The sequence below is a fragment of the Microtus pennsylvanicus genome, chromosome 6 (genome assembly GCF_037038515.1).
Source record: "Microtus pennsylvanicus isolate mMicPen1 chromosome 6, mMicPen1.hap1, whole genome shotgun sequence".
In the NCBI taxonomy this organism is placed as follows: domain Eukaryota; kingdom Metazoa; phylum Chordata; class Mammalia; order Rodentia; family Cricetidae; genus Microtus; species Microtus pennsylvanicus.
The window spans coordinates 116,398,964-116,421,302 of NC_134584.1; the positions used below are offsets into that span (position 1 = coordinate 116,398,964).

The 22,339-nt window shown below is 49.5% G+C and overlaps 1 protein-coding gene across 1 annotated transcript in view; it reads right to left on the minus strand.

Moving 5' to 3' along the window:
• Positions 1-70: 70 nt before the first annotated feature.
• LOC142852983 (polycystin-1-like protein 2) overlaps positions 71-22,339 on the minus strand; it is a 55,455-nt gene continuing 33,186 nt past the window's right edge. Inside the window, exons 20-34 of the mRNA XM_075977957.1 lie at positions 21,778-21,904; positions 20,541-20,672; positions 19,508-19,727; positions 18,195-18,388; positions 16,900-17,130; positions 13,473-13,574; positions 12,997-13,175; positions 12,339-12,485; positions 10,943-11,142; positions 9,887-10,101; positions 8,161-8,377; positions 6,174-6,402; positions 4,310-4,514; positions 2,738-2,831; positions 71-718 (exon numbers count right to left, since the gene is read on the minus strand). Of these exons, the coding sequence (XP_075834072.1) occupies positions 516-718; positions 2,738-2,831; positions 4,310-4,514; positions 6,174-6,402; positions 8,161-8,377; positions 9,887-10,101; positions 10,943-11,142; positions 12,339-12,485; positions 12,997-13,175; positions 13,473-13,574; positions 16,900-17,130; positions 18,195-18,388; positions 19,508-19,727; positions 20,541-20,672; positions 21,778-21,904 (2,695 nt within the window). The 3' untranslated portion in view covers positions 71-515. The remainder of the gene's footprint in view (positions 719-2,737; positions 2,832-4,309; positions 4,515-6,173; positions 6,403-8,160; positions 8,378-9,886; positions 10,102-10,942; positions 11,143-12,338; positions 12,486-12,996; positions 13,176-13,472; positions 13,575-16,899; positions 17,131-18,194; positions 18,389-19,507; positions 19,728-20,540; positions 20,673-21,777; positions 21,905-22,339) is intronic.

Genomic DNA, 22,339 nt, shown 5'->3' on the forward strand with positions numbered 1-22,339 from the left:
GAGCAGAGAAAAATGTATAGCTCAATAAAATCAATAAAAAGTAAAATAAAATAAAGAAAAAGACACACTGCTGGGCTGAGAGTTAAAGAGCAGGAAGCAGCTGGGCAGTGGTGGTGTTCGCCTTTAATCCCAGCACTTGGGAGGCAGAGGTAGGCAGATCTCTGAGTTTGAGACCAGCCTGGTCTACAAAGTGAGTTCCAAGACAGCCAGAATTGTTACACAGACAAACACTGTCTTGAGGGGTGGGGGAGAATTAGCCAGAAGGAAAGGTAGGAAGAAGGATGGGGACATTCCGGAACAGCTGAGATGACGGGACAGATCAAAAGGCCCAGGACACAGTGGAGGCACACAGGATCCCAGGAGCCACAGAAGCCAGTACTGAATGCAGGGCACTGGGAGCCAGGGAACTCAAGGGGTAGCCAACAGTAGGGAGCTCAGACTTCATCCCAAGAGCTTGAGGGATTTCAGGCAAAAGGGAGAAGAGGAACTGAGGCCTAGGGACAGCAAGGGGCTCATCAAAGGACACGCGGTGTATCTGCTCCAGGGTGTGCGGAGAACCCAGGTGTGGGAAACTGCCCACCCAGGATTTCTCTGATGAGCGCAAATGCTTTCTGCTTCTTGAGGCGAGTGGCTTTCATCTTCTGGACGGCAGTGGTGCGGGGAGGCTCGTAAGCATCCTTGCTGCTGCGGCGTGGTGTTCGGAACAAGGCATAGGGGCCTGTGGACACAGGACACAGAAGAGTCCCCCAAGAGACAGCGAGACCAGGCATTGTCGTTCTGACAGGTGTACTATGACCCGTCTACCTTTTGGGTTCATGTCCTCCTGCATGCCCTCCCCACTCCCCCCCCCAGCCCTTCCCACCCTCCCCACAAGCCATTTCCTTCAGTACAACTCCCTGAGCTCCTGCCACGCCATTAGTGATGGCTGCAGAACGGGCAGTCTGTCCCACCTCAGGGCCTTTACAAGCCTCTATGGCTCAAGGCTTTCCTTCCTGTACCCTCAGGGGACAGCTAAGGAAGCCTGCAGGGTCTTACTTCTCTCCAGCCCTGGCCTCATCAGGCTTCCTTAGACATCTGCTTATGCATTCATGTGCTTCCCCGTCACCTCCCCACGGGGTCTGTGTCTGCAGGGGTTGTGACCCATTCCATTCGGCCAGTACCACCTTGCCCAGGGATGTGCTTGGAGTTGGGGACAGACTTAAAATGAACAGAGGGGCCCTCCTAGGGGATGAAATAATATTTAAAATCTCAATTATAGTGATGATGGTTCCACGACCCTCTAAATTGACTAGACTCACTGAGTTATTTTATGTTAATTATGTTCTGAAGCCATCACTGCCTGCAACACGGCCCAGTCTCCTTGAAGAATCACTGGATGAATGATTGTCTATCTGGTGGGTCTGGAAGCTGGTATCTCTTCAGAGAGAATTTGCTCTTTTGTTGAGAGAGGTGACCTTTTTTGTTGAGAAATGGGCTTTCTGAAGAAGTGCAAAGTCAGAGTTTCTCCTAGAATGGAAGATTCCAAGCCTGGGACGGGTGAACCTCTGCACATTGACGAGCACACTGGCTCCTGATTTATCATCCCTGAGGCTGAGGTCAGTTATTGATTCTGTTCTGTTTGCTCATCTGTCTGAGAAGAGCTCTTCTCAAGGGCCTTTGAGAGCTTCCCTGGGAAGAGGGGAATAACCAGGGGTCTTTTAGACCAGGGTCAGCATAGCTATTTCCATAAATCTTTATTTACCAAAAAAAAAAAAAAAACAACAGGAATAGTCTGGCCTCTTGGTTATAGACTGCAGATTTTTTGTCCCAGAAGTCTAATTGACAGCCACTTTCTGCAGCCTACCTGTAAGCGAATTGTATGCTTTATTTTCATTTGAAATTTCAGGGAGCCAAGCGGTGGAGGCATACGCCTTTAATCCCAGCACTCGGGAGGCAGAGGCAGGCAGATCTCTGTGAGTTTGAGGCCAGTCTGGGCTACAAGAGCTAGTTCCAGGACAGGCTCCAAAGCCACAGAGAAACCCTGTCTCGAAAAACAAAAAAAAAAAAACAAAACAAAACAAAAAAAAACCCTCAGGGAGCCACATCTCAGTAAAGAAGAATCTTGTTTCAAACCGGGCGGCGGCGGTGGTGGTGCACACCTTTAATCCCAGCACTTGGTAGGTAGAGGCAGGGGGTTCTCTGTGAGTTCAAGACCAGCCTAGTCTACAAAAGAAAAAAGAAAAAAATCTGGTTTGCAGCTGAGAATGTAGCTCCTTTATTAGAGAGCCTGCCTAGCGTGTGCTTTCCTTGGCTTCTGTCCCAGCACCACATAAACTAGCTTGGTGGCATATGCTTGGAGGTGGCAGTGGGGTAGGGTGATCTGAGGTGCAAAGTCATTCTCAGTAACATATCAAGTTCAAGGCCAGTCAGGCTATGTGAGTTTCTATCTCTAAAAAGATTAATACAGCCTGCCCGATCCCCAGGGGCACACCCCTGGCCAAAGGGTTATGCTAAGTTCTCAGAAAGAAAGGATGGAAGGGAAGGAATAAGATTGCTCAGGGGACTGGGAAGGGAGTCTCTTGCCTGGCTAGTTTGGGATGACTGATAAATCCTGCATGGATGCTGGTAGGGGGATAAGTTCTGGGGAGTTCCCAAGTCCCAGGACATCCCATAGACATTTTCTGCAGGCTTACTCAGCCTTGCCGGACCAGTGGGTGGGTGGTCAGGCCCCTGTCTCCACACACCAGGGACCTATTACCTGGGCCAGATAGATGTTCTGGCAATGAGGGCAAAATCTCTTCATCATCCTCTCTCTTCAAGACCAGCGCAAAGAAAGCAGCAAAACCCAGGACCTGGAAATTACCCCGTGTGAGTCCAAGCCTGCAGGGAGTTGCCAAGGCTTGAGAGATAGGGACTGTGTGATGATATGCAGTCAGGTGGGAACCAGTCATTCCCACAGAGGGAGGTTATTATGAGGAGGGAGGGCTCCTACCCATGGGTAAGGCTAGCCCATCTCTATACTTACCGGAACTTCCCACTTGTCACCCTGTTACCCAGAGCATCTCTTGTGTCTAACTCTGAAGAATCACTGCCTCCACCTCATCCCATCCCTGTATCCCTGCGTCAGCTGAGACAGCCTGCAGCTTCTGTGTCTGCTATGCCCCAGCAAAAGAGATCCTGTGGTTTGGATAGGAATGCCCAGGACACACCCTGTTCTGCGTAGTCTTCTAGCCTTGGCTGGTGGAATTGTCATAGAAGCCTTTGAGCCTTATCTGAAAAACCATTCAGGACTGGGGTATAGCTCAGTTGGCAGAGGGCTTGCCTAGCACACACAGAGCCCTGATATGACCTCTGGCATCCGACATCAACAGAGCAGGAGGGCACACACTTGGAATCCCAGCATCAGGGAGGTGGAGGAAGGGAAATCAGAAGTTCGAGGCCAACCTCAGTTAAACAGTTTGTGACCACCTTGGGCTATGCAAAATAAATTCACACATATAATTCAGGGTAGAATGAGAGAGAGGTGGGATTTGGTTCCAGTAAAGATTCCAGGAGATGATTATGATAGCAGTGCATATCTGTAGTTTCAGCCCTTGAATAGCTGAGGCAGGAGGATTGCCATCAAGTCAAAGTGAGTCTAGACTACATACCGAATGGAAGGCGAGCCAGGGCTACATGGGAAGACCCTGTCTCAAAACCAAGTAGCCAAACATTACAGAGTCCCTTAATGGTCACTTTCCTCTTACAGTCCCCTGGTTCCCTGATGACTGCCAACCGCTGGACTCTTTCCAGAGGCAGATCTGTCCCTGCTCCCCACTAGTTCCAGGTCAGGCTTTAGTATCCAAGTCGAATACGCTCCCACGTAACTTTGTATCTCAGGAATAGGAGCAAGTTTCTGAAGGGAGCAGTCCTTTATGCTGCTGTCCTCTCTCGGAATCTGAAGATTCTGAGGATTGAGATGTAGACACACATATGGGCTACAGACGCTTGTGATCTTTTTGGTGGAAGTACGGCGGGGGGGGGGGGAGGGGGACCCCAGGACCTGTGCGCATGCTTGGCAAGCTCTCTACTTCTGAGCTACACCCCAGCTTTATGATTTCTCACCCATGGATTTTCCTACAGTCCTCGGGGTGATGGTGATTAGGAAGTACTTAGCTCCTCAGTACAACTAAGGGACAAGTTCTTTGGGCTATTCGACTATCACCACTATCCCTGCATCTCATGTGTTTGTTAAATAAAAGAAATAATAGCTATGCTTGAGAAGGAACCCATCCCAAGAGGATAGAGGTAGAAAGGACATGGCCGCCACTTTGAAGGGGGGTGTTCTGACCTTCAGGGGCTGGGTGATGAACACACTCTCCACAAAGGACACAGCCGTGGAGATGAGCCACCGGAGGGAGCTGGCCCTTCCATAGTGCAGTCCGTACAGCATAGTGAAGAAGGCCGCCACCCCACTGGTGGCTGCCACCAGGAGCCAGCCCACTAGGACACACCACCAGGGCAGACCGCGAGGGGACTTCCTGACTCGAGGAGCGCTGCAAAGGAGGACAGACAGACACAGTCGGGGTGGTACCCAAAGACCCACATTCAAATCCCATTCTGTCCTCGTTTTCCACATGACCTTGGGCAAGCTGCTTAACTTCTGACCGGCTGCTTTTCCTCTGTACTTTGTACCTGCCTGAAAGAGTTGTCTGGGGTCAGGTCCTGAAAGAGCTGTTCCCTAGGCTTTCATTTGTCCAGTGCTGTCTGGGGTCAGTTCCTGAAAGAGCTGTTCCCTAGGCTGTCATTTGTCCAGTGCTGGCTAGGGGGCAGTCCCTTACAGCAAGCCTAGAAGGCTGGTTCTACATCACTGGAAAATCTTTTGTTATGAAAAAAGTTTCATCATACTAAAGTCAACGAGCCAGCAACCCCCAGGCACTCATCAGTTGGTTTCAAAAACTGCCTCTATCTTGTCTGGTATATCCCATCTGTTCCATACCCTCCTTTTTCCCTTTGGAGGGGGAGGATATTAAAAATACATCCCAAACATAATCCAAAACCACCACAGATTACCTCAGAATGCATCTCAAGAAGGGTATTTTCCAACCAAATTATCATACTACTGTTCTACCTCACGATTTTTGTTGATGACCACCAAAAACTATGTGCTGTGTGAGCTATGGAAAGAGAGCCCTCGGGCATCCAGTGTCCTAGGTGAGTTTATTACTGCTGAGCTATATCCCAAACACACACACACATACACACAACGCACACATGTGCACACACGCGCGCGCGCACACACACACACACACTAAACTGCCCAGGATCGGGCTGGAGGGGTGGCTCAGTGGTTAAAGCACTTCTCCAGCAGCAGACTGGACTTTTCAGATCTCAGCCCCTACACCGGGTGCCTCACAAACACCTGTAACTCCAGCTCTACAGGGTCCAGCACTCTCCTCTAGCCTCTGGGTCCTCCTAAAAACACAAACAAATATATAACTAAAATAAATAAACCTGAAAGAATATAGAAAAGAATTAAAAAGGAACGCAGAGCCAGGCATGGGAGACTCAGTACTCCGGAGGCAGAGGCAGGTGGAGTAGCTCTGTAAGTTTGAGGCCAGCCTGGTCTTCATAGTGAATTCTAGAACACCCAGGGCCAGAAAGAGAGTGAGTGAGAGAGAGAGAGAGAGAGAGACCCTGTCTCAAAACAACAGGAACAACAAGAAAACAGGAATTTGGGAGCTAGAGAGAGATGGCTCAGTGGTTAAGAACACTGGCTGTTCTTCCAGAGGACTTGTGTTCTATATCCCTAAATGATGGCTCTATAACATCCAATATAACTACACTATATAACAACAATATATAGCACCCAATGCCCTCTTCTCCCCTCTGCAAGCACTTAAACTGGGGTCACAGACACTAAGTGCAAGCAAAACAAACAACAACAAAACAAAAAACCCACTGGCTAGTTTTATATCAACCTGACACGAATATGGTCATGAACTGCCAAGTTCTGTGCAAAGACTGAGGATCTCTCAGCACATAGACCCCTGAACCCCTGCTGGCTTTGAGAGCACTCTAGGGAGTCCTGGGTCCATCCCTTCTGCCTGCCTGGCCTGGGTGGACATCTTCCCAAGGCTGGACAAGGTGTCCCAGCCCGTAGCCCCAGACAGGAGAGGGCGGATGTCTGTTTGGCACCCGGGGAAGTAGATTACCTGGTACATGCTATCACTGGGGTGCCAGGCTGTCCCCAGAGGTGGCCCTTCAGGGCATGCAGCTGCTTGAGGGCCTGGGCATGACTCTGTTGATGCAGGAAGCCTTGGGGCCCCACCAGCCGCAGCTCCCTCTCCACATGCTCCAGTTGAAGGTAGAGACACCGTCTGTAGATGCCGTCCCTCCAAAGCCCACTCACGGCCAGCTTGGGCTTGGGGTGCCATGTGTTCTCTGGGAGACAAAGGGGAAAGTGACCAGAGAGTGTTGAGTGACCATGGGCCAGCTACAATAAAAACAATAAAGGCAGTTTTGAGCTCACCTGTCGCAAGCCAAGTATAGGATAATGGAGACATAGAGGCTGGGCTCAAACAGCCAGCTAGGGCATTTTAGCTTTTTATGAGGGATAGTTTGAAGGAGTCCTTACTTACAAAGAGAACAGCACACTTTCCCATGTGCCCTGCTTCAGCAATGACTATAAGTGACTATTACATTTATTTATCTATTATCTCCCTCTTCTCTCCTCTCTCTGTCTCTGTCTCGCTCTGGACAACTTTCAGGAGTGGGTTCTCCCCTTGTGGTAGTTTGAATGTAATTGGCCTCCATAATCTCACAGGGAGTGGCACTGTTAGGAGGTGTGGCTTTGTTGGAGTGAGTGCGGTCTTGTTGGGGGTCCCATCCCCCGCCATGATGGACTAAACTTCTGGAACTGGAAGGGAGCCCCCTCAATTGAAAGTTTTCCTTATAAGAGTTGCAGTGGTCACAGTGTCTCTTCACAGCATAGAGATCCTAGCTAATGAGACACTCCTCCACCTTGTGGGTCCTGGGGATTGAACTTGGGCTGTCGGGTCTGGTAGCAAGTCTCTTTACCCGCTGAGCCACCTTACTCCCCATCTGGAGTCTTTTCCTTCTATGTGTTTAGACTTGAATTTAAGTCCAGTTTTGCCCAGCGCCAAAGTTTTCTGTTCTCATGTCTTAGAAAATTACTTATTCATTCATTTATTTATTGATTTAGTTTTGATTTCTCAAGACAGGGTTTCTCTGTGTAACAATCCTGGCTGTCCTGGAACTCACTCTGTAGATAGCAATTCTGAGTTGTAAGCCAAATGAATCCTTTCCTCCCCAGCTTGCTTTTTGGTCATGGTGTTTCATCACAGCAATAGAAACCCTAACTACGACGCTCTCTATCTACCTGGTGTGTGTGCTCGTGCATCCACAGGTAGATGTGGAAACCAGAGGAAAGCTTGTGGGAGCTGATTCTCTCCTTCACTGTGTCGGTGAGACTGACCTTAGGTCGTCAGGAGTGGGGGCAAGCGTCTTTACCCACAGGCTGCGTTACTGTTTTTCTAAAGTTGGTTTGTCGAAATTTTGGATTCTCAACTATTTCTCTCAGTGCTGGGGACAGAGCCCAGGGATCAAGCATGCTCTCCCATCAAGCCCTGCCTCCATGTCCAGCTCCTCTAAAACTGATTTTTATTGCTGTTATTTTGCCTTTGAGAGGTGCTTCATGGATCGTAGGCTGGCCTCAAGCTAGCTGTTGGTGTTGCCAAGAAAGACCTTGACCTCCTTTCTGATCCTCCTGTCTCCACCCCTGAGAGCCAAATTCTGGGATTTCACGCCACACCAGCCTAAAAGAAAATATTGATCTCTTTTTGTTGTTTGTTTTAAATCACAGAAGAGACATATTTACAATGAGAAACCAAACAAGGGTCAGGGAGGTGGCTCAGGGGACACAGATGCTTGCTGCTGCGCTTGACGACCTGAGTTTGCTCCCTGTGTCCCACATCGTAGAGAGAAACCAATCACACAAATTGTCCTCTGATATCAAAACATGACCTTACATGTATGATAAGAAATGAAATAATTTTCTGAAGGAGCGTGAAGCTGGGTGCGCTGGTACGTGCTGCCCAGTATTTGGGAGATGGAGGCCAGGTCCTGATTTCCCGCCCAGACCACCTGGTTCCAGAGGACTGCTTCCTGGGAAGGACTTACCTTTCAGATGGACAGGCCCATGGGTGGAGGTGCGAGGGTCCTCCCTCTCTAGCGTTTCCTCCCAGAACCCCTGTCCTGTTGTGCTCTCTGAACAGACAAGGTCTTCCATTAAGGCCAGGAGGTAGTTAATATCCATCAGGTTCTTAGAGTCCCAGCCTGAGGCCGGGGGCAGCACCTCCAGAGCTTTAAACAGTGAGCGGAGGAGAGTCTGCACACCCTGCAAGAAAGGCCAGTGAGGCGAGGGACCATGAGCTGCAGACCAGGGTTTGGGGCATAGGAGCCTAGGGCATGTGCACTGAACTGCGTGACCCATGTTTGAGCTATAGCTCTGAGGAAGGATCAGCAACCATGAAAATTTCTCCTCTAGGGCTTGAATGGACCCATTCCAGGCTGTATTACTCAAATGACTGCACACAGCAGATAGTCTATAAAAGATCATCAAGTACACAAGTGTAGGGGAAGTGTGTGTGTGTGTGTGTGTGTGTTTGTTTGTTTTTTGTTTTTCAAGACAGGGTTTCTCTGTGTAACAGCCCTAGCTGTCCTGGAACTCACTACATAGACCAGGCTGGCCTCAAACTCACTGAGATACACTTATCTCCTCTGCCTCTCATGTGCTTGAATCAAAAGTGTGCACCACCACTGCCCGGCTAATGTGTCTCTTTTATGAACTTCTAGCCTTGGGGTGTGGGGGTGTTCTGCAATACAGCGCTATCCTCAGAACTACACTGCCATCTTCAGTTCTTCTGGTCCTGCTCACAAAAGAGCATAGCAGCGGGCCTGGTGACCATTTACCTTTCCTGGTTGAAGGAGGGGCGAGGAGGGACACGGGGCTCTCCATTCCCAGCCAACCTCATGCAGTTCTGGCATAACTGCATATGGTCCTGGGGGGAGGGGCTAGAAGAGATTGGCAAGGTAGGAGGGGAGGGGGCTCCATCTACGCAGCCATGAAGAAGCCATTGTTAACTGCTGTGTGCTGCCCTTCCGAAGCGGCTGCTTTAAGGCCACCCATGTCCCTGTCTGTCACCCCTCACCACCGATCACACTGTAAGAAGCCTAATGAACTTACTGGCTTCCCCAGGGGAATTTTGCTGGCCTCACACTTTGTCACTGGAGCCCAGGAGGAGGGGGGATATCGCCGATGTCTCCCCCAGGAAACAACAGAGTTTCCACATAACAGATGCTCAACAAGTGTGCATTGCATGAACACATATGTGTTGAGACCATTTGGAGTCCTGGCCTCCAGCTTCTCTTCCCTGCTGTGATGTGTACTTGGCCTTCTGATCTGAGTTACTGAAAGCTGTGTCAAAGTTGTTTACCAGCTCTGCTTCACGAGCGCGTGTTGCCTTGGCCTTGAGGATCAGGGGATGAGGTTTTCACCTGTTGGCCCACCTGACCGTGTTGGGTATATAAACCTCCATGGTGCTATTGACTAGGGGGCTTCTTGCCAGTGACTAAAGGGCTGTGCCTCTGTCTCTCTGAGTGTCTTTGTGTGTTTCAATCTCCAGCACCTTGCCCGAAGCTCGCAAACTGTATGGTAGCGCATAGAGCGCAGACAGGCGTTGTGCGCTACACATATGACGTACGGGATATGCATGAGAGTCTGCACGCTCTCAGCTGGTGGATCCCGGCCTCTGAGACTGTCAGGCAATCCAGGTTGCCAGGGCCCATGCACCAGCCTGCACCCCTCTACTGCCAGTTCATAGACAAACTGAGGCTGAGGACGTGCCTTGGTCACTGTTTCAGGTGTCAGAAGTCCCTCCTCCGTGGGCTGCGGTGAAGGAGTCAGGTTGGAGGGTCCCTGCTCCCGCTTCTCATCCTTTTCCAGTGGGAGCCGAGGTTGGGTGTTCCGAAAGATCTGGACGATCAGGAGGTTGATGGGAAACACAAGGATGGAGCTCTCCAGCCCAATCATCACCTCCTGCCAAGTGAACTCAACTTTGCCTGGGGAAAAAGGAGGGGAGAGGCCAAAAGGAGGCAAGAGGCCCAAAGTCCAGTCCCCTCCCCCCTCTCAGCAGAAGGGAGCTACACAGTGAAGGACCTGCCAAGCACAACTCGTAGGAGGTCACCTGTAAGCCTTTGGATGCTTACCCAGCCCCCAAGAGGCCCTTAGCTTACCAGGGTTGTGAGTCAAGCCAGACAGAACACCCTGACAAGGCAGTTTACCAAGAGCCTGGGCCACGTGACTCAGCTTACTCTTTGCAGGGGCCAGAGGCTAAGGTCAGCTGTACCATGGCCAACCACATCGATTTGGTCCCGGTGAAGACTAAATCGAAGGGGCTGAGAAGACAGCTCAGTCTGTAAAGTGCTTAGCATGCCAGCCTGGGGACCAGAAAGCCACAATTCCAAGCACTACTGCAAAAAGTCAGGTGTGGTAGCACCTGCTTGTAACCCCAGTGCTGAGAAGTGGGGCAACCAGACCCCAGAGACATTGTAGCCAGCCAATGGAGCCCAACTGGCAAGCTTAAGGCCCCTGTTTGCAAAAACCAAGTGACTAACTCCTGAAGAACAATCCCCAGAGCTAAGCTCCACCTGAATGTGCACATGTGTGCATGCACATAGACACACAAGACACAAAGACAAGGCAGGCGTGGTGGTGCATACCTGTAATGGCAGTGAGTGAGTCTGAGGCCAGTTTGGCCCACAGTGTAAGTAAGACCTTGTCTCAGAATATCGAACCGATCAAACAAAAACTGGAAACCTCCTCTAGATTGCAGCGGTCTTGCTGGGGCAGTGAGACTGGTACCCACCAGCCCCAGCCATCAGAAGGAAGACTGAGATTTACCCAAGTCCATCTTCTGCTCGGCGGGGTCCTTCGGGACACCCCAGAACATGATGCTGGTCAGCATGGTGCAGAGGAGCAGCGAGAAGCAGCAGGACACCCTCTGCACGCGTGTGAAGCTGCTCCGAGGAGAGTTACAAAAGACCGAGTACCAGATGTGTCCGTCCTGGAAGCCCGTGGAGGTTTTTGTGAAAAACAGGTGGCTGTGGGCAGGCAGAAGAGAGAGAGACGGGCACTTAGGGAGACAGGTAGGCAGAGGGACTGGTCTCCAAGAGCAACCTGTGATTTGCCTGGGAGATTCAGCATGTTTGGGGCCAGCAAGTTGGTTCAGTGGGCAAAACCCCTTACGACAACGCAACTACCAACCACATCTTTAAAAAGCTGGATTAGATGGTTTGTTGCTGATGAGGGGCTCAGCCCCTAGCAGGTCAGAGAAACTGGAGAGGAGATGTAGAGTAGGTGGACTACTGGACAGACGGACAGATGCACAGACACACATGGGGACTTCATCTGAGGGCCAAAGTTTCTTCATTTTAGTTTTCTCTCTGCTGCTTCTTACTCTGTTCTTTTTCTGCTCTGTTCTTTTATCCTGATGCTTGCTTTCTTTCTTTCTTTCTTTCTTTCTTTCTTTCTTTCTTTCTTTCTTTCTTTCTTTTTCTTCTCCTCCTCCCTAGGTGTTCACTTTCCATATCTTTCCTGGTCTTATCCTTTTTATTTCTTCCCTGGGGTTCTATTTTCTGATGTTTTCCCTTCTACATCGCTCCATCTCCCCGCTCTTATTGTTTTCTTATCCCTTTTGTACTTCTTGATACAAAGATTTCTACACAAGAAAAGATTACCTCAGCCGGGCGGTGGTGGTGCACGCCTTTAATCCCAGCACTCGGGAGGCAGAGGCAGGTGGATCTCTGTGAGTTCGAGACCAGCCTGGTCTACAGAGCTAGTTCCAGGACAGGCTCCAAAGCCGCAGAGAAACCCTGTCTCGAAAAACCAAAAAAAAAAAAAAAAAAGAAAAGAAAAGAAAAGATTACCTCACAACCACAAGTTACATATTTTCCAAAGTGACAAAGTAAAATCTTTACATAAGAAGAAATCACAGTCAGATCCCAAGTTACATGTTTTCCTTAGAGCCCACAAGTAGTTCAACATTTTTTCTCTGTATTTTCTCATCATATATCATCTTCACCCCAGAGCAATGATTCTTTTATAATCGATAAGCAAAGTTTTAAACAAGCTAAGTATATTTCAGCCAGTTCCTTTTGTACTGGCAGGCAGCTGTTTGCAATTTTTTGATTTCTACTCTAGAGAAACATTCAACAGTGGTCAATCCGCCATCTATTTCATTAGCACCCTGGGCTGTGAGGCTATTGTCCTACGATAAAAAAAGACAGAAGGGAAGTACCTAAACTGCTTCCTGTCCTGCTCTGTGGCCACAGGAAACACCTTGTCGAGAACACAGTCGCCAACATCGATGGACAGCCACGAATTGCAGAGGAAGTGCCATTTGCGGTCCGCTTCAGGGTCATAGACCAGCACCCGGCTCACATACCTGGAGGAAGGAGATGCAGCTCTGAGGACCTGGCATGGGGCTGGGACTCCCTGGGACACCACAGGGATAAGGCCTTCAGAAAATGAGCCCCAGGAACAGGAGTACCTGGAAAAGGCACACGCATGTTCTTCCCTTGGTGTCAGAGTGACATCTGGCCTCTTGTAGGGGAGGTCAGCCGGCAGAAAGCCGCCTCAGCTTTGAAGGCAGTTGCTTGTTTGCAGAGAAGGGGCGGGGGGAGGGACACATTTGAAACCTCTGAACCCCTTACTCAGGACACCTAGCCATCAGCAAGAGAAGCCAGGCGGGAGAGTGTGCTCTAGCAACCTGCTTCGAAGCCAGCCTCAGAGGAGGAGATGTCCTGGACACGAGGACTGGACCGCACACTCCTCTCTTCTGGTCTGGTTTATATGGACCACGAGCCTCTCTGAGCCTGCTTGCCCCACTTTTGCCATGGAGAGCCATGAAATGGGTACCTCGCCCCAGCCTGGTCATTTGCCCTCTCCCAACTCACCATGATGGCTGGTCCCCAGAGTTGTCATGCCACAGCCGGAGGCTCTGCAGCTCTCCCAGGGGGAACAGAGTGGAAAGCAGGAAGACGTCCACCCCTCCTCGCTCAAAAACTGCAGCATCAGGGTTTGACAGGTGATGGGGCTCACTCTCTCTATCCGAGCCATACAGCGTGAGAGTCACCTAGAACCCAGAGACCAGAAGCTGGGGCTGTAGCTCAGTCAGTGCAGTGTCTGCTCAGGATTCGGCAGTTCTGTGCTTGAGCCCAGCACTGCACAAAACTAGGCATGCAGACACACTCATGCAACTCACACTCATACACACACACATAATGCACAATGTGATTTTTAAAACTAAAGGATATTCTCTCCTCTCATCTATAAATGAAACAAGTAGAGTACACAGTAATTCAAATCTCTGGAGCCAGACACTCCACAGGACAGCTAGCACCGCCCCAGGAAGACACACCCACCAACTAACCTTCGAAGATGTGGCTGCCCCTCGTCGGTGTCCCGTGTAGACTGTCACCAGGTAGTGATACTGGGCAAAGGGCTCATTGTCCTCCAGCACTATGACTTTTGCCTGGACAGAAGGACAGTGTTAGGGGGACCCTACTCAGTGGCCTCACCCACCACCCAGCAGCTAAGAATGAGTTGGGCAACGATGCCAATTAACATGCCAAACCAAACTGGCATTCATTATTATCTGACTCAGTGAGAACTGTCCTTTGTGAGAAGAAGGGCTTCAAGAAAAATAGTAGCAAAAGCCAGGTAGGACTAAGTGCTTTCATTATTAAGTGCGACCCTGTGGAGTTGAGTTGGAAGTGAGCCTGGCATTAAAGAGAATGTTCAGTGTTCGGTGTGATGAGCCCACTGTTTACACAATTGTTTCCCAGGCGACTCAGAAGGAATGAAATGTTGAGATGTTTTAGCGAAAGCATCAAGTGGCTGGAGCTAGGGGTGTCCAGGGGTTGGGGTGACCTCTGGGATGCACTGCTCAGCTCTCTTTCCCGTGAAAGGCTCACACTGGCCGTTGAGGCTCTGCTGCCGAGGATGTGGTCCTCTCTGTCCAGGGCACACTCTTGTGGCCGCTGACAGGCAATGACCCATCTGTGAGGTATCTAGCTGTGTGTGAGACGTGAGCAGCCCAGCCCAGCTCAGTGCAGATCTCCAAGGCCTGGCAAGGCTCTAACTGCTGCATAACCATCCTGCCAGCTCCTCCGGCTCACCCTAAAGGTTCCTCGTAGAAAACACTCCCGCATCCTGGACTTAACTCCATTTTATAGCATGCTTACTGGGAGCCAATCTGAGGCATTTAAGATTATATATAATATATATATTATATATACATAATTTTTTTTCTTGATACAGGGTCTCACTAGGTAACCTTGGCTGACTTGGAGTTCTTTATGTAGACCAGGCTGGCCTTAAATTCATAGAGAGCCACATGCCTCAGTCTCCTGAGTGCTGAAATAATATGTGTGTGTGTCTTTAAATCCAGCTTTTGTATTTTAAAATTAATTATGAGTCTATGTTAGTGGTGGGAAGGGTTGTGCATATGGCCACTGTGTCCAAGGAGGCCAGAATAATGCATCAGATCCTCTGGAATTGGGGTTACAAGTGGTTGGGAGCTGCTTGATGTGGGTTTGGGGGATGGATCTTGAACTGGTTCCTCTACAAAAGCAATATGTGCTTTTTTTAAGTTGTTTTATGCGTATGTGTGGTTTGTCTGTTTGCATGTTTATATGTGCATGCATGTGTGCCTGGTGCCCTCCAAGGTCATTGAATTTCCCGGAACAGGAGTTATTTGAGTTAGAGACGGCTGCCAATCACCATGTGGGTACTCAGAACTGAACTCATGCCCTCCAGGATAGCCACAAGCGCTCTTCACCACTGAGCCATCATTCAAGCCCCATTTTTGTGGCTTTGTTTTTGCTGCTAATTTTTTTATGACAAGGTCTCCCTATGTATCCCTGGCTGGCCTAAACTTACTGTTTAGACCAGACTGGCCCTGAACTCAGAGATTCTCCTGCCTCTGTCTCCAAGTGCTGAGAGTAAAGGCTGATTCCACTATACCAGGCCCAGCAGTGTGTGCTCTTAACGACTGAGCTGTCTCACCAGCCCCAACCCTATATTTAAGTATCAATGTTTGGTCTCGTGGAGGAATCAAAGACAGCAGTATGAACGCCGAGTGTCATTGCATTCTGTATTGGTATCCCTAGTGGTGCCGCCAGGGCGGAGAGAGCAAGAGATGGACAGCTCCAGACTCTGCCACACTGTGCCCTTGCATTCCCTCAGACGCCCACAAGCACATCCTGAAGGCCAGCCCCGTGTTCCATATGACTTTATTAATTATTGTTGTATTAATAATTAATAATATTGTTGTATAGTTTTTTGTTTGGTTCATGTATAAGCCACGAGCCCTGTCTAGGATGAAATCTAGCTCCTCTCTAACAGCTTCGGGCCAACTGACCGCTTGATCCCTGGTCGCCTTCTCTTTAAGATGGTGGGTGGAATGAAATCCAGGGTGTGCTCAGTGAACTTGAGGTGTCCAAACCAAAGGAAGGACCGGGACCGAGCGAGGAGATTTATCCTGCAATCCCAGCACCCAGGAGGCTGAGGCAGGGGATTGTCATGAGTTTGAGGATACCCTCAGACACATAACAAGTTTGAGGCTAGCCTGGGCTACATGAGACACAGTTTAAAAAGTAAACATACACGCCCCACAAATAAACAAATGGGAGGTTGTCCTCATATGAAGTCTGTGCCCATCATCCATATCCTTAGAGGTGACTCCTGTGTATCCCACTAAGGCAGTTTTTGGATACCAGAAGCCCTGGCCAAGCCACGCAGTCTATGAGGACAATGTGATTTCTGGTGGGACTTCAGGACATACTGTGTATTTGAGGCTGTAGACTGCAGAACCAGGATTGGTCAAGCGGACTGGCTACTCCTACCTCCGCGCCCAACTCCCAATCAAACCCATGACACCAAAGCTCAGTGAGCTTCTGGTTGGCAATGTTTGCTAGGTGTCATCTCAAGGACAATCAAGCACCATCTGCAGACATCAGCATAACAGATCAAGTCAGGTCTCTGCCCTGTTTCTTGCAACTGAGTCCTCTTGGCGTAGCAGCCATGGGGAGGTGGGCCAGGTTATAAAATGCCACACAACATGAGGACCTGAGTTTGACTGACATGAAAAGCCAGGCATGGTGATACACAGGTCTAATCCCTGCACTGGAGAGGGGATCCACAGGGCTCACTGATCAGTCACTCTGGCCTCCTTGGTGAACCCCAGGTCCCTGTGAGGGACCCTGTCTCAAAAACTAAGGAGGGCAGTTTCTGATAAATAATGTATGATATCATCTCTGGCCTTCAGGTGCATATACATACATATGCATGTACATCACACAGACAGCTACACACAGGCTCACACATGCACACAATACGCATGAGCATCACATAGACACCTGCACACAGACTTACACATACATACATATGCATGTGCCTCACATAGATATCTATACACACAGGCTCACACATACATACACCTACAAACCAAGATAACAAACCATCAGTATTACTTCAACTGCTTTTCTGAGTTCTGAGTCTTTTTGACAAATTACGGACACAAGGGTAGCCTTGAGACCCCCCCATCTCAATGAGAAGTACCTTCCTCTGCGGGCTGCTGTGAACATAAATAGGGTTGTCTCTGGCATTTAGTGAGTACAGCTGATGATCAATAGCACAGTCTTCCTGATAATTTGATGAAAAGGGATGTTTTGTAAGCGCTACGCTACGGGGCCAGCTTGCCTGAGATGACCCCAGGGGTTAAGGGCTGCAGTAACCCCTGGGTTCTGTCCTCTACAGTCCCGGTTACTCCCATTCCCAGGAACCCAGCACCTCACCTTGCTCTGATCCTGTATGTCCTTTCTCCTGGCCCAGATCACCACCAGCACATAGACCATGCAGAGGCAGGCCACTGTGCTAACCACCACTGGGTTGTCCTCGAAAGTGGCAAAGAGCTCCGCAGTCTGGTGGACATCAATGGCATTGGGCATCACCAGGAATGTGCTTCCAAAGAAGGTGAGGTGGTTGCAAAGGCAGTGTGTCTGGGAGGTGGTGGTTCGTGGGCCTACCTGTAAACCCCAAAGAGACCATGTTTGGAAATGGAGAGAAATGATGAACACCTCAGTGCGGACACCACTCAGTCAGGCTTTCGTATCCACAGATTCAGCCATCCTCTGGCTGACATTATATGTCTTTAGGACTGGGATGTGACTCAGTTGGCAGAGAGCTTGCCTAGCATGCATGAAGTTCTGGGTTTAATCAGCATCACATAAACTGGATATTACAGGTGCCACACACCTGTAATCCCATAATTAGAAGGTGCACATAGGAGGATCAGGAGTTCAAGGTCCCTTACTACATGTTCAAGGCTAGCCTGGGCTACATGAGACATACACACAAATGAAAACGAAAATTTATTTTAATTTTCAGAGAAGATTATTTACCGTTCATTGTGCTGGGGATTGGTTTTTGTTTTTCGTTGTGTGTTCTGCTTTGGATTTTTGAGACAGGGTGACACTGCACAGCCTTGGCTGTCCTGGAACTAGTTATGTAGGCCAGTGATGATGTGCTCTGAGGCACAGGCCCTCCACATAATGTGTGTGAGGTTTGGGAGCAGTCCATCAAGTTTCCTGACCCTCCGTCTCATTGCCTGTGAAATGGGAACATTGCAGCTCTCTTGGGGTATCTAAGATGCTGATGAGATAATGCAGGGAAAGGTGAACACGGGATACAGCTGAGGTCATTTTCTGGGAAGTGACACCCTGGTTTGCCGTGCCCCATGCACAGGGGGCAGCCATCTGAATCAGTCCTATACTTATTCCGTGATCAGTTGTTCCAGCACTCCTGGCTCCTGGGATGGCCTCAGGAAAGAGGTTGGGGACCACACTGCCAAGCAGGGTGACATGGGGAGAGTGTATCGGAGTTCACAGCAGGAAATCTGACCTAGTCAGGGCCATGAAGTTTCCTCAAGACAATGGGCTTAGTTGAAGGCAAGGAGGACATTCCGAGCACAGGAATGACATACGCAGATCACCTTGGAGAAGCGTGAGATATTGTACCAGAGGCTCCAATGGGGACCCTACAAGAGTAGACACACCCTACCATGTCTCCCCAGCTTACTTGTCTTCCTTACCTGGCACCCAGAGGTGTCCCAGGTCTCCTGGCTTTCATCCCAGAACACACAATGTGACAGGAAGGTGCTAATGCCAACTGTGAGGTTCCTGCCAGAGGTAGACTCCAGCTCATCCTTGGGGACCACTCTCAAATAGTAGATACCTTCCCCAAAGGGCAGGTCCTCTGGGCCCAGGATCCATGTGGGTAGCTCACCTGCAAGAAACAAGGCTCTGGTCTCCTTGAGAGGAGAGGATACCAAGGTGACGTGGCAGGGACTTAGACCTCAAGATCTCTCCATTATCCCAGGAGTACCCTTGCTCAGCGTGCAGAGGCATGGCAGGACATGAAAGGATCGTAACTGTTTCTTATTGGCTGTGTGATATCAGACTGGTTATTGAACTTCTATGTTCTTTTTTATTTGTTTTGTAGTTTTGAGGCAGGGTCTTTTGTAGCCCAGGCTAGCCTCAAATTTGCTATGTAGCAAAGCCTGGCCCTACTGGTCCTACTGGTCCTGCTGCCTCAGTTTCCCAAGTGTTGGGATTGTTCTGCACCTGGCTTGACCCTCTCTGCTCATATCTGGAATGTGGAGATTTCTACAGCTGGCTCCAGAAAGTTCTTTGTGGGCTCACCTGCCTCTCTGTGTCATGTACTAGATGTTTACCTAAAGGGGGTAAATAACACCCATAACATCAGCCCATGAAAGCTGCTGAAGAAGGCAGGCAATTTGTTCTTTCCTTTTAATTAAATAATTGTGTGTGTGTGTGTGTGTGTGTGTGTGTGTAGACATGTGTGCATATGTGAGACCAGGGGCTGACACTGTAAGTCTTCCTCAAAGCTTCTAAACAATTTTATTTTTTTAAAAAGATTTATTTTTATTATTTTCAATTATGTGCATTGGGGTACGGAGTGTGTGTATTTGAGTGTGGATGCCCACAGAGGCCAGAGGCATGGATCTTCCTGGAGCTGGAATTACAGGGGGATTGTGAGCCACTCAGCATGCAGAATGAGGACCTGCGCAAGCACAATGTGCGCTCTTCACTGCTGAGCCATCTCTCCACACTTGAGATTCAGATTCAGTGAGGCTGGCAGTCAGTGAATCCCAGGGGCCCTTCGGTCTCTGATCCTCCCCCTCCCAGGACTAGGATCACAGGCATAGATTACCACATCAAGCTTTTTAATGTGGTTTCTCAGGATTGAACTCTGATCCTTATATTTTTTAATGACTGAGCCATCTCCCTGGCCTTGCTCTTTGATTTTTTTTCTATGACACCTTAGTTTGAAACTGGCCCCACCCGGGAAGCCCCTCAAGAAACAACCAAGGAAGCTGACTACCTGTGGCAGCAACAGGAGGCAGGTGTGTTTGGGCATCGTAGCTGGTCTCATTGGGGTGGTAGCCATAGCCCAGACTGAGTGTGAGTGGGACGTCGGGTCCCCAGTGCAGCTGGATCCCCAGAGCTGCCTCCCTGGCGGTCATATTCACCCACAGAGTTTCTGGGGTGGCCAGGCTCAGCATCGTCGGCTCGCTGTGTTCTGAAATCCGCGGCAACAGGATCTGTTTTCAGAAACAAAGAATTACAGCCAGACAGAGGAGCAGGGCAAGCAATGAGCATCTAAAGCCCTGTGGTGTCTGTCATAAGGGCTGATGTAGACAGGAAGATCTCTGCAGCAGGTTCGATGGGGGTGGGGTGGTCTTCCCGCTCTCCCCTGCGGCCCTAGGTTTCCGGTCTGTTCCTCCCATCATCACCCCAACCTCTCTCTGTGTCATCAACAGCAGTCACTGCCCCCTGCTGCTTCCCTCTTCCGAGGCCCCTTGTGGCTCCACTGGGCCCCTGAGCAATCCAGACTCAAATGCCCATCTCCAGGTCCTTAACTGCATCTTATCTGCCTGATAGCACATTCGCCGCAGCCACAAATGAGGATGGAGCTTCCCTGCATGACTTTTGATCAGTCATTGAGAGAAAACGGTGGATAACTAGGAATGTCCATAAACTCTTCAAGGAATCTAAGTGTCCATTGCAGCCTGGGATGTTGGCATTCTTGCTTAACTTGAAAGAAAACCTAACAGCATTTTGAAGGCGGCATTGTGGTGTGGGAGAGCTCCCGCAACAGCACTGTGTGCCTTTAAAATGAACATTTTATTTGTGCAATGACTAGAATTCCACCTAACAGATTTAAATTCCCAGGAAAAGCTGTCATACACCGAAGATGTGTGAATGGCCACAAAGGCATGGTCTTAAGTAGAGTGCTATGTTTAGTTGGGTAAGGGGTACTTTGGGTGATTTCTCTAGCTGGTCCCTTTGGTCCCAAACCAAGCTGAAGAGGAGGCCAAGTGCCACCCGACTTCGGGTAACACCCCAGAGCCTACCTCGATACTCTGTGTCGTGTTCTTCACTGAAATGGAGTGGCCACTGGAGCTGGTCAGACGGAGTCCGCCAACAGTTCCGCTGATATCAAATCGGCTTCGGGAAGGGAAAGGGTTCCGTGAGAAACTCATCATCTGAAAGCCAAGAGCAAGAGCACTGAAGAGGGGTGGGAGAGGACCAGGCCCCTGTGTCAACAGTGAGATCCTGGGAGTGGGTGAGTAGCCCTTGCTCTAGGGGGTGGATACAGAAGCCTGCCTGTGCTTTTCAGAGATGTGGTCTCAGAGGGCTGGCCCTGGGAATCAGTAAGTCTTTCTTCCCCCAAAGTCAATATAGTCAGATCTTCATTTCTTTAGTTTTATGTCTGTGGATTCAGCTAAATGTGGACTGAAAATATTTGAAAAAATTGCATCTGTGTGGCTACTTATTTTTCTTGCCATTCTCCAAAGTAGCACGTTTTCATTAGCTGTTTGCATAGCGTTTACATTGTTTCAACTGTTACAAGCAACCTTGACTTTATTCAATGTATATACAGAGGTCTAGGTAGAGCACGGTAGCAGTGTTTTTAATACCAGCACTCTGGAGGCAGAAGTAGGCAGATCTCTGTGAGTTCAAGGCCAGCTTGGTCTACAAAGCAAATTTCAGGTCAGTCAAGACTATATAGGGAGTCTCTCCTTTCCTCCCTTCCTTCCCCCCTCCCCCTCTATATGTGGTGTGTGTATAATTATATTGCATATGTTATGTATATGCATGTGTATATATGTACATGTGAAGCTGTGCATAGTTTTGTATAACTACCACACCATTTTATTTAAAGGACTGAGCAGCTACAGATTAGAAACTCATGTTCACAGGCATCCTAAAAATAGCCCCATGACTACCAGGGGTGGCAAGAAGTATCTAAGAGAGAGATGTTGGTCTATTTTCACTAGCATTCAGGGGGATCAAATGTGCCTTAATCTGGGATGAAAGGGACCCCTGGTCTTTGTCTGAGTTACAGATGGGAGGCTGGAAAGCCCGCTCCACAACAACTCATGAAGCCATGCAACCCACTGGAATAAATGGATTTGGGTGTCCAGAGCTATGGCGTCTGAGTTCACTTGTGCTCCTGGCTATGGCTTAGACGAGATACTGAACCTCCTCTCTAATAGAAGGGGCTGCTAGCATCATCAGTGAGCAAGTAGAAGGACCGGCATTTTACACACTGTGAAGGTTGTCTCGGAGGAGGCATTGCTGGGTTACCCTTATGTCCACAGGCTCCTGGCTGTCGTCCATGGGGCAGAGGGAGGTAGCGGCCGGCAGGGTGAAGGTCACAGAGTCAACGGTGGTAGTGTGCACTGAAGAGCCTTGCCAACTCCGTGGCTGTATTCTGACCACAGGGTAAGAATCGGGAGAAAAGAAAGTTGGTGTTGGAGGAAGAACCACATTGTGCAGTGGGAGGAGGAGGTGGAGCTCCACTTTACTGTAGGAGATGGCTGTGTTTCAAACAGAAGCCTCATCAAACGCTGCTGGTACCCCCATGTGGACTGGAGGTCCATGCACAAGCAGAATTGCTTAGAACTGCATCCCTAGAATAGCATCAGTACTCGAGATGGCTGGTTAATCATTTCTCCAAGTTTGTCCCCACTGCCTACCTTGACCTTTGAAGCTATGAGCTCCCGGCCCCATCTTTTCTGACCATTGACTGTGACCCCCCCTTTGATAAGACCCGGGACCTGTTTTCAGAGCTTGATACTGCTAATGTAATCTGTCACTGGGACCCAAGAGAGCAACCCTGGTCTGAGGAGCTGGGGACTGGAGCGTA